This window comes from Schistocerca americana, chromosome 2, assembly GCF_021461395.2.
Source record: "Schistocerca americana isolate TAMUIC-IGC-003095 chromosome 2, iqSchAmer2.1, whole genome shotgun sequence".
NCBI classification, from domain to species: Eukaryota; Metazoa; Arthropoda; class Insecta; order Orthoptera; family Acrididae; genus Schistocerca; species Schistocerca americana.
This window is the reverse complement of record NC_060120.1, coordinates 204734732-204746881: the sequence shown is the minus strand read 5'-3', so window position 1 is coordinate 204746881 and position 12150 is coordinate 204734732. Positions and strand designations below refer to the sequence as shown.

Below are 12150 nucleotides of genomic sequence, written 5' to 3'. Positions count from 1 at the left end.
AAAGTGTCATTTTTGTTTGTCTTATTGCATATTTCTTTCTGTTAGTTGCTTTAGTATACTGTAGCAGTTCTGTCTATATGTGGAGCAAGTTTTACTGAGTTCTATTACATGGGAGTGACACATCATGTGAAAGTTGCTTTTATCCTTAAGCTTTGCTAACCAGTATATAAGTAAGGATGCATTTTTTGTTTAAACTTTTCACAAAGTAAACTGTCAATCAGACCTTGCTGATAATGTATAATCACAGAGAGGTTAGTCACCTGAAAATACTCCAAATGCCATGAAGAGCATTGGGTAACAGAAACCAACAATGAATGTAAGCATGTACTCGTGGACAATTGCAGACAGGAAGAAGACTGCAAGTATAGGAAGAGTACGTCTTTTGGCACCTAGCAGCTCACTCAGATCTTTGTACACATACGTATACAGCCAGTCATGGACAACAACATTCCAATTCCGATAGTAGGCTGCATAGGAATTAGCATTCCACCAGTCCTGAAAAGAAATACAAGATTTTTTTTTTTTTACTCAATGTAGCACAATTATTTGCTTATTTCTTTTAAAGCACACGTAAGGTCATAATATAATTGGCATTCTAATTCTTGTTCCTTTTCTGCCCCTTCAGTTACTTATCACTGCCATTAAAACCCACACGTATCTCTTGTCACTTTGTTTTGAATATCTGGGGATGTCTATTGATGTCCTGTATTAGATTTTCACACCTGAGTTGTGAAACTCTATTCTGGATAGTTTGATATGGAAATGGATATGGAAATTTGTTTGTACTTTTAGTATTTAGTTACTTAATTGCAGAATTCATCCTAAGTTAACATTAAATTATTAACCACAAATACTATAAGGGAATGAATGTGTCATCTTGCAAGTTAAGAATTACCACAGCCATGAAAAGGCTATTGCAAGATGTTCAGTTATGCAATTTACATAATATTGTTTATTGTAAGCTTACATAGAAAAAATACTTTTTGACTTAGCTGATCTGCTCCAGAAAATCATGGTGTAGTTAAGTATTGAAGAAAAGTCTATGAACTATGCAGATAAAAATGCGAGAAAGGTTTGTAAGTGCAAAATACGGTGAGCTGTGTTTTTTATTAATTTATTCACATGTTGTTGCTACCTTGGTTTATTATTCATCTGGATGCTAAGGAACTTTACACATAAAGTCTCGGGAAGTGTGTGCTGATTGATCTCTAGTTATACTTTTAAGTCATTTTGACTTATTTGGAATGTCTTGAGTATTTGTAGGATTTAAGATAAAGCTATTGCCTCTGAACCAGTTGCAAACCTATTCCATTACTGTTCTAGCTGCATCTAGTGAAGACATGTTTGGGGCCTTTTGTCAATATACTTGCGTCATCAAGTGCCATTACAATTTTTGAAGAGTCTTTCAGCACCCCAGATGAATTGCTTATGTGGCCAAGAACAGTGTCAGCCCAAGCAATGAGCCTTGAAGGTTCTCATTTTTATGTTAACCTTTTAATTTGATCTGATTGCTGCCATATCATTTTTTAATGTGACCATCTGTTTTCCATCATTAGGCTAAGTCACCCCCATCCATCCCAGGATGAAGCCTATAAAGCTATGCCATTTCTGTTTCCCTAGTAGTTTTTTTTTATTATCTCCACAATCAGAGGCTCTTTGAAGGACCACAGAAAATGCCAACATGTAATTTTTCTTGTTTAGTTCTGCCACAACTGAGTTTTTGAGATTAGATGTTACTTTTTCAATGGAAAAGCCTTTACAGATGTATATAAGAACTGCAAGATCCTTCGTAAGACCTCTGCAAAATGTGTGAAAACTGTTATCCCCAGTATTCATCCTGTTTACTGATACTCAATAAACATTTTATTTACATCAAAAGCACTGCCCTAGAAGAAAATTCCATAAGGCAACCTGGAGTGAAAAAAAGGGATGTTCACTAAGTAATGCAGCACCTTTCTTTTCTCAGCCAGTTTCGGTTGAAAACATGTGGAATTTGTTGTGGGATTTGTGAAACATTCCCACTTCAGCCTCTATAGTATCATTAAGTTCAGATAGATGATGGCACTTTAACCTTCAAAATGCCATCTGTAAAGGAGGTGCACTTCAAGCAGGGAGCTGTTATCAAGTTTCTTGTGGCAGAAAACCAGAACAACACAGATATTCATAGGCAAGTGTGCAATGTCATGGCAGTGAATAGACATAGCAGTGAAGAGAAGCACAGTTAGTTGTTGAGCCAGAGGTCTGTCATAACAGCCAGGTTGTGCAAACCTGTTCAATCTTACACAAGCCAGCCAGCCACTGGCTGAAATGTTGGAACATACGGACACTCACTATCAAAGTGAGTCATGGTCAAATGCCTTGCTGCCCAACTGGACATAACGGTTCGTAGTGCTGACACACTTGTCCACTGTTGGCGTATTCAAAGGTGTGTGCCTGTTGGGTTCCTCATAGCCTAACAGAAGACCATGAAGAGCAATGAAGGACCATGAGCACAATATTGTCAGTGATGCCTGTCCTGTAGGGAAATCATTTCAGTTATATTGACCACATAGTTGATGTGAAGACTGTTGGTGCTGGCTAATGGATGAATGTCTAACACAGTTTTTAGCCTAATTAACATAAGTGATTCCTATCATTTAGTCTGAAGTACAAAAGCATTTGTAACAAGGTTTCATACTTCCAAAAACAATATTTGTTGTATGGTTTTTGTCATTCATTGCAGTATCACCACTACCAAGGGTGTACTGCATTATAGGTTTGTTTATTTAATGTGACATTGTTACACAGATGTTTAATATCTTATGATGGAGATTTGGAATCTTTAAAGACATTGAGTTTTGAATCTGATATGTTAGGGAACTTTAGAAAGTAACTGTTTCTCCATTTAGCAAGAACTGGAAAGAAGCCACCCACTGAAAAAGGAGAAGCAATGAGCCATTGACAGGCAGACACAAAAAAAGAAAGAAAGAAAACTTGCTAGCTTTTGGGACAAATTCTTGTGTTCTCTATTTTGGGAAAGGTTTCATTCTGAAAGCTAACTTTTTTTTCCTTTTTTGTGTGCTTGTCAGCAACTCAATGCTACTGCTTTTGGGTGAGAGGTCTCCCTTCAGTATTTCTGTCAACGTAAGATAATTACAGCATAAATTAGTACTAGTGAGAATTCAGAATGATGTACTCTTATAATATCTAAATAACTATAAAACCTTACTCTAATTATAAACAGTGATACTGTACTCAACAGCAAGAAATGTAGCCTATTCTCAAAATATCGAAGCGGTTGGATTTTATCTCTAAACCAGTAACATGTATTTGTTTTACCAGCTACTATACTGCTTCATTGTCATCATTGCTATAAAAAAAACTGCAATTACACAGTAATCCAGACAGGTTAAGTGGATAAAGTAAGTAACAGAAAATAGATGGTGCATCAACAGACAGAACACACTGAACCTTGTTATTCATTACTGCTGTAACTATATGGTCAATAAGATGGGCTTTGATATGCTGAGGTATTATCACACTGTGTGTATTTCAAGGGGCCCATGAAGCAAGACTACACTTGTGCAGTTACTTTAAAACTAAGGAGGGAAAAAACATACATTACAATATTTAAATATTTATCAGAATCAGCAAGTGTTTCACAAGGGATATGAATGAAACTGAGTACCAAGCTAATTTATTCATTCCAGTTAAAATCCTGAATGCACAAGTTCTCAAATCTAGTAAGGAAAGTTTTAGCAGAATATAAGTAATTTAAGAGGAGGAAAGACCATTCACTGAATAACAGAACCATTTCTCCTAAATTAAAGTTCCTAACTCAATTTACACTGGATCATAGGAATAGGAAACTATCTGGTTCATTTCCTACTCACATGGATAATTAATTTTATTCCTTAACGTAAGGAAAGACATATTACCACTTACTGTAAAGATGACATGTCAAGTTGCTGACAGACAAAATTAAAAGACACTTACATTTTAGCTTTCAGTCACAGCCATCGTCAGAAAAAGAAAGAGGAACAGAGAGAGACACGCCATTCATTCACACAAGAAAGCACGCCTTTCTTATACATGACTGCCAACTCTTGCAGCTCAGGCCAGGCATTCTGGACTGAGCTGCTGGAGTTGGCAGTCATGTGTGCATGAGGTGTGCTTGCTTGTGTGAATGAATGGTGTGAGTATATCTCTTTCTGTTCCTTTTTCTATTTCTGACTAAGGCTCTGGCCAAAAGCTACTGTGTATTTATCTCAATGTGCCTGTCCGCAATTTAAGATGTCATTTTTATGGTAAGCAGTAATTATCTTTTCTCACAGTGTTGACATTCCAACCTGGAGTATTTAATTCTTTTCCTTGTGTTTTTAGCACAGCTGCACACACAATTTGTAATTTATATATGAATTGTCCAGGATATTATTTAGGCAAAGCTGTGTTTAAATTTATAGTTTAGCTGGTTACATTTATCTTCCTGATCACAATGATACAAGCAGTTTCACTAAATGCTTAGTTTATTGAAAGTTATGGCCAACTGAAATTTTGACTGTAGTAAGTAATGGAGGAACAGTTTGAGCTAACAGAACACGAAGTACTGTTACCATTTATTTGAAATCTGATGTTTTGCTCTTTCTGACAACATACTGTAAATTACTTTAAACTAACTCAAGAGATAACGGACATTGAAAGCTCAGAACCTCATAATTTCAATTACTTGTTTTGCCTTAATATTTACAAGATTCTTAACATTAACACTGTCCTTTTGTTGTTGTTATTTATTCTGAATCAGATGGTGCCTCTCACTTAATGAGACACTGATCAAGAGTTTGAATCATTTACAATAATGAAAGATGATTTTCAAGATGGCTGCCATACTCGTAAGTATGGGATTTCGTACAATGGGAGCATTATAACGTCCAGTACATTTTTATAATTAACTAACCACTTTCATAAACCAGATATTAGTAAAGTCTTAGAGTCCATACAAAATAGCAAAATCTGACCCAGCTAATTTTCAGAACATGAAGTACGTGGGGATATCAGCATAAGCGACAGTGCCGACCAGAGACACTCCATGGCAGAGTGGAGTGTCTGCGAGAGGCATGGCAAAGACAGTTCTGTCTTTGGTCTTGGAACTCATATGATAAGTATGTTCTGTATTGCACTTTGTCGACATGAAGTGTTTTCACCTCATCTACATTCTTTGTACTTCTTCCTACATTAATTGGCGAAACCTGTCACACTGGTTACCTGTGATTACGGCACTGACAGAACTTTTTGTTCTGTTCCAGGTTAGTATGCACTTATAATGCAGCCTTCTTACACTATGCCTGTTGCAGCAAGTGTCCCATGCAGTTGCACCTTATGGATTCCATCAAGTGATGTGCATCATCAGAGTTACATGTGCCTTAACCAACAAACAGTGCTAAAATCTGCACCATGTACTATTACGCATACCTGTTCACATAACACAATCTCTGGACATGCCATAACAATGGCTACCATTCACTAACCTACTACTGGATGTGCTGTAAGATCCAGATGCATCTACTTTGATTTTGGATCCCTGTGCCTGGCTCTCACACATTACGTATGACCCTGTGGCAACTGGAACACACGCGTCAACCACACTTCAACCTCTGTTTGACATGTGTCGTATGCATGATGCACGCTACCAGACTCTGCACTCCTCAGATGATGATGTGGGATCTACAGCAGTGTTTCAAGTGCTTCATGACACTTTTCCATTTCAGTGTTTTGTATGTCTGTAGTACCACCACATTCACACTGTACATTGCTTCAAGAGCCTGCACCTGAAACAGAACTACTCCCTAGCTGAACATTAGATCTCTGCTGCTTGCTTCATGTCTGGGCTGCCTCCAGCCTGGCCACCGACCACTATATTGCACATGGCACTACTCCCACAGCCAACAACACTGTGCTGGGTGCCCTGCTGCTTCAACAGTACAGACCTGCTGGTACCATGCCCAGTTTCACAATGCCATGCACAACTGTCATTCTCCTGTGTTCCGAACTTCAGATGTGGGCCGACATAAGCACTTCAGTCCATGCTAAGATCTGAAGTCAGCTTTGCACATCTTTCACATCAGCCAACTTGAGAGACATAAAACTATGTGCTTGACCTCAATTTATGTGCAAATTTCCTCTTAGATACAGGATAAGACATCACAATTCTGAAATACAAGTTCATACAAATGTGAGCACATTCTGAAATCGATGTTTGCACAACTCACTGATACGACTGCCAACAATTACCAAGTTTCTGTGCATGGAACAGTTTGTCATGTCGTACATCTCAACACTGATCTCCAGTGCTCATGGACCTTCTACATCTATACGGATTACCAACCACTGGCCGATATGATACAGCACCTGTCATATGATGTAAACCCTCACCACTTTTGTCACCTTTAACTCATCACGTAATACAAAATGGACATCACTTACACATTGCCAGCAATGCAGTTTGTAACTACCTCTCACATATGAACAGAATTTCACTCCACTTTGACTATACCAAGCTAGCAGATGAACAAGACTGCGATCCATCCACCACCAACTTTCTACACAGTGCCACCTCCAGTTTGTGCATCAAATTACTAATGATTCATGGTACCAATGCTCACATTCTCTGCAACGTCTCTCAGAACATAATATGACTGCTCATCCACCAAATGATGTGTTGCACAATCCTAAATCACCTCCACAGCCTGGCTCACCCAGGTGTCCAACCTAAGGTCAGGCTTGTAGCTGAATGATTCATTTGGTCGAATGTCAAATGAGATTGGCACACCAGGTTGCAGGCTTACCTAGCGTATGAAGACAGCAAGGTTAAATTGCCATGTGCCACCTCCAATCAGCAGCTTTAACATACCACGTGCTCTATTTCAGCACATGCACATGTATCTTTTTGGCCCCCTCCTGGAATGTCTGAAGTGTATTACATGAGAAACTGCAGTGTCCATATCATTTACAGCATGTGCAGACACTGTCAGTAGATGATTTTTCTGCATGGTTACACTTCTGTAAATTCAAGAATGTGCCAACCCACACTTTACTGCAAATGTGCTGTTAATGGATGAAGGTTAATGTCAAAGTAGATTATGAATGTGTTGTGGTGTAGAAACTGAACTCTGACATGGAAATAAAACATTTCCAGACCCACACCCATGTAACATACACTCCTGGAAATGGAAAAAAGAACACATTGACACCGGTGTGTCAGACCCACCATACTTGCTCCGGACACTGCGAGAGGGCTGTACAAGCAATGATCACACGCACGGCACAGCGGACACACCAGGAACCGCGGTGTTGGCCGTCGAATGGCGCTAGCTGCGCAGCATTTGTGCACCGCCGCCGTCAGTGTCAGCCAGTTTGCCGTGGCATACGGAGCTCCATCGCAGTCTTTAACACTGGTAGCATGCCGCGACAGCGTGGACGTGAACCGTATGTGCAGTTGACGGACTTTGAGCGAGGGCGTATAGTGGGCATGCGGGAGGCCGGGTGGACGTACCGCCGAATTGCTCAACACGTGGGGCGTGAGGTCTCCACAGTACATCGATGTTGTCGCCAGTGGTTGGCGGAAGGTGCACGTGCCCGTCGACCTGGGACCGGACCGCAGCGACGCACGGATGCACGCCAAGACCGTAGGATCCTACGCAGTGCCGTAGGGGACCGCACCGCCACTTCCCAGCAAATTAGGGACACTGTTGCTCCTGGGGTATCGGCGAGGACCATTCGCAACCGTCTCCATGAAGCTGGGCTACGGTCCCGCACACCGTTAGGCCATCTTCCGCTCACGCCCCAACATCGTGCAGCCTGCCTCCAGTGGTGTCGCGACAGGCGTGAATGGAGGGACGAATGGAGACGTGTCGTCTTCAGCGATGAGAGTCGCTTCTGCCTTGGTGCCAATGATGGTCGTATGCGTGTTTGGCGCCGTGCAGGTGAGCGCCACAATCAGGACTGCATACGACCGAGGCACACAGGGCCAACACCCGGCATCATGGTGTGGGGAGCGATCTCCTACACTGGCCGTACACCACTGGTGATCGTCGAGGGGACACTGAATAGTGCACGGTACATCCAAACCGTCATCGAACCCATCGTTCTACCATTCCTAGACCGGCAAGGGAACTTGCTGTTCCAACAGGACAATGCACGTCCGCATGTATCCCATGCCACCCAACGTGCTCTAGAAGGTGTAAGTCAACTACCCTGGCCAGCAAGATCTCTGGATCTGTCCCCCATTGAGCATGTTTGGGACTGGATGAAGCGTCGTCTCACGCGGTCTGCACGTCCAGCACGAACGCTGGTCCAACTGAGGTGGCAGGTGGAAATGGCATGGCAAGCCGTTCCACAGGACTACATCCAGCATCTCTACGATCGTCTCCATGGGAGAATAGCAGCCTGCAATGCTGCGAAAGGTGGATATACACTGTACTAGTGCCGACATTGTGCATGCTCTGTTGCCTGTGTCTATGTGCCTGTGGTTCTGTCAGTGTGATCATGTGATGTATCTGACCCCAGGAATGTGTCAATAAAGTTTCCCCTTCCTGGGACAATGAATTCACGGTGTTCTTATTTCAATTTCCAGGAGTGTATTTTCTTCTACAATGTGCAAGGAATATTTCCTGAAAGTCTGGCTATACCTTTTTGGTACACCCTCTGTAATATGTGGCTATGTTTACTTTGTCCATTATTTGTATTCCACCCATGACTTCCCGTTATCATTATTAAATCACGTGGAAGTTTTGCCTTTACAATATCATTCTTGTTTTATTTATAACTGTTAAGCATGTTCATTTACAAAGTACCAGTAATTTCTAATAAACATCCTCATTTATGAATATGAATCTTGCCTGGATCAATAAAAATATGCACACAACATGCTTAAAAAGTAAGGTTTTTCTTTTATAAGATCATACAGCAATCTAATGGAATTAATAAATTGTTTAATCAGTTAGTTTAAAAACTGTGGAGATCATACCTTGTAGAACATGCGGTCTGCAAACCTTGTTATTTCAGCAAATGCATTCATCCAAGCATGAAGAATGCAATAGAAACCACAAAGAAACACAGTAATTGAAGGAACCATGCTACCAAAAATGGCAACAACCATTGCCTTAGGAGACAGCTGTTGCTTCCCAAAGTTTCTGAACATAGGTACCAAGCTCCGTTCAAACACAAAGCTAATGAAGAATATTACTCCAAACACCTCTGTCAGATGCCACACCACCACCTTCCAGCGGATTTCCTTAGTCCTGAAAGTCAGTATAAAACAGCATTTAACAATAATATGAAACACTTGCTCTTACATAAATATGCTCTATTAGTTCATTTCAAGTATAAAAGAATAGTATAGGGACTGGCAAAAACAAATTCCATGTTTCTAAGAGTAGGTACAAGCAAACAAAGATACAGAGAAAATACTTTTATTTGGGACCAACAAACAGTATGCCATTTCACATGAACTGGTTTTAAAAATTATGTTCAATAACTATCATCCTCCATTACTGACACACTGATGAATCCTTGCTCACAGGTTGCAGCCACTTTTGGAGTTATTGTCTCCTTAAGTGCCTGCAGGACTGTGAGACGATGTTTGTATATTTGAGCCTTTAACCATCCAAGAAAAAAATTGCAAGCTGACAAATCAGGTGACTTTGGGAACCAGGTGACGTCTCCTCATGAAGGTAGGAGACATCTAGGAAATAACCTTCTCAACATTTCCAGAGAATATCGAGTAGTGTGAGCTGTGTCTCCATCTTGTCGAAAGCTGTCTTCTCCTTATTCATGGTCCTCTACTAACTGGTTTGACTTAGGCTGAAGGAAGGTGTCTACCATGTAACAGTAGTCATTTGAATTAACCATTCCCATTATGGCTTATTCTTTGAAAAAATATGGACCAAAACACCAAACTTTGTTACAGCACACCAAACTGTCACATAACAAAGTATTAATTGGTGTTTTCAGCTGCTCAGTAGCGGAAATTGTTTGTTTGTGGTACCTGACAAGTGGAAATGGTCCTCATCATTAGCAATCAAAATAGAGCTAGGGGGGAATGTTTTGAACAAATTCCACATACACAGCTCTTTGAGTTTCAAAATCCCTCTCACTTAATGCTTGGGTAACCATCATTTTGTATGGTGGCATGTGAAGCTCTCTATGCAGGATTCTTCTTACACTCCTAACACACCATCACAGGACAGCTGAATGCTTCAAATGAAGATCACTGGATGGACACTCTCATACATGCCATGTTTTCTGTCATTACAGTCTGATGTTGACTAGTGAATTTTCTTTCCAGTGGAGAAGCTGATGTTCTGAATTTTGGGTATCAAACTCAAATTTTTTTTTCTGTCAGAAACAGAATCATGTCAGTCAAGTTGAAAGTGAATATGAAACGCTTGCCGAGTAGTAATCACAGAACCACCATTACAAATATACTGCTCCACAACAAATGCATGATGGAGACCTACTCAAGCCACTGGATCTACTGAAAATGCCAGGTATACCACTATTGATCGATACTCCCTCCATATTACCATCCCCACAACAGCTCAGACAGAAACCTCTCCAAATACAGTTGCTCAGCCAGACCCTGTACATTACAGTACGTAGACCAAGCCAGAATACATATTAAAAACTACAGTGTCTAAAAATATAATTGCAAAAGGATAAACAGATATATGCAAAAATAAATAATAATACAGCATTTTCAGAAAGAAAGTGACAGTCCACAACAGCAAGGGAATTCAAATAATTTAGAAAAAACAGAAAGTGTTAGAAGCTGTTCTGTACATTTTGATCTCCAACATAAAAAGTTTGTGGTGGCTATCAACAGCAAATTGACTTTTGAAGCAAAAACAGTAACAATATCTCGGAGATCAGAGAACTTTGACAGATCAGTTCTAGCCTGTTGTTGATGAGCATTTTTGTTCCACTGTGCATAACTTATCTTCATATGAAAGTTGAGTTTACTGTTCTACCATGATCGATTGCAGTAATGTCTGCCCACATTGGTGACCCTGAGTTGTTTTGTTTTCCTTGCTATTCATATTGTTCAAATGGCTCTAAGCACTATGGGACTTAACATCTGACATCATCAGTCCCCTAGACTTAGAACTACTTAAACCTAACTAACCTAAGGACATCACACACATCCATTCCCCTAGGAAGGATTCGAACCTGCGACCACAGTAGCAGTGCGGTTCCGGACTGAAGCACCTAGAACCGCTCGACTACAGTGGCCGGCCCTTGCTATTTGTTTCATATGTTCCTCCACGATGGTTCCTGAAGACAACAACTTGCCATTAGTGGAGTGATACGGCACCAGTGTTACCTAGTTTTATGCTGGGTACAACTGTGAAGCAACGGTATCAACACATCAAATGGACAGAAATAGTATCACATTTTCAACTAGATCTGAGCCCCCATTGGCCTGTCGAACCTCTACGATACTGCCATGATGGGAAATGCTAACACCAGCATTGGCTCACATACAAGGTTATGTCAACCATCATGTTTCTTCTGTGGCTCTAACCTTCATTACAAAAGTACAAGCCAAAAATATGCTTTTGCCTTTGTCAACAACTAACTGACCATCTTCAGCATCCTGGATAGTAATGCTCATTTTATGTAAGAGGTCAGCCACTTATACAACTTCATAGATCTCATTGGTGACATCATCACCATTACACCACAAGTACAATATGGTGAATCTGATTATTATTGAGTGCCTATTGTGCCCTCCAGCCAAAGCCTTCCATGATGGGAATCTGGGGTCCAGGAACCCTTATGAGCTCTTGGGCCACCTACGAACTATCAGGGATGTGGAAGTTATGCCTGACATCACCCTGGGAATCCTTTGGCTCAAACTCCTCCATGACCTACACCTACACCTACACCTACACCTACACCTACATCTACATCTACATCCCAGTGCATCAGTCCCTATGGAGACCAAACTTCACCTGGCCAACCATGCTCACAGAATCATCTGCCACAGGCAGCTACTACCAGCTGTTACTCCAGATGCAGAAACTGAATTGGTAACAGTGCACAAGCTCCCATACCATCATCTCACTCCAGTGGCAGGGGCTGCAAGTGGTCAGCTGCATAACAGAACAATGTGCT

The 12150-nt window shown here is 40.9% G+C and overlaps 1 protein-coding gene across 1 annotated transcript in view; it reads right to left on the bottom strand.

Moving 5' to 3' along the window:
* LOC124595120 (sterol O-acyltransferase 2-like) overlaps window positions 1–12150 on the bottom strand; it is a 169855-nt gene that overhangs the window by 21033 nt on the left and 136672 nt on the right. Inside the window, exons 8-9 of the mRNA XM_047133716.1 lie at window positions 9002–9275; window positions 261–495 (exon numbers count right to left, since the gene is read on the bottom strand). Of these exons, the coding sequence (XP_046989672.1) occupies window positions 261–495; window positions 9002–9275 (509 nt within the window). The remainder of the gene's footprint in view (window positions 1–260; window positions 496–9001; window positions 9276–12150) is intronic.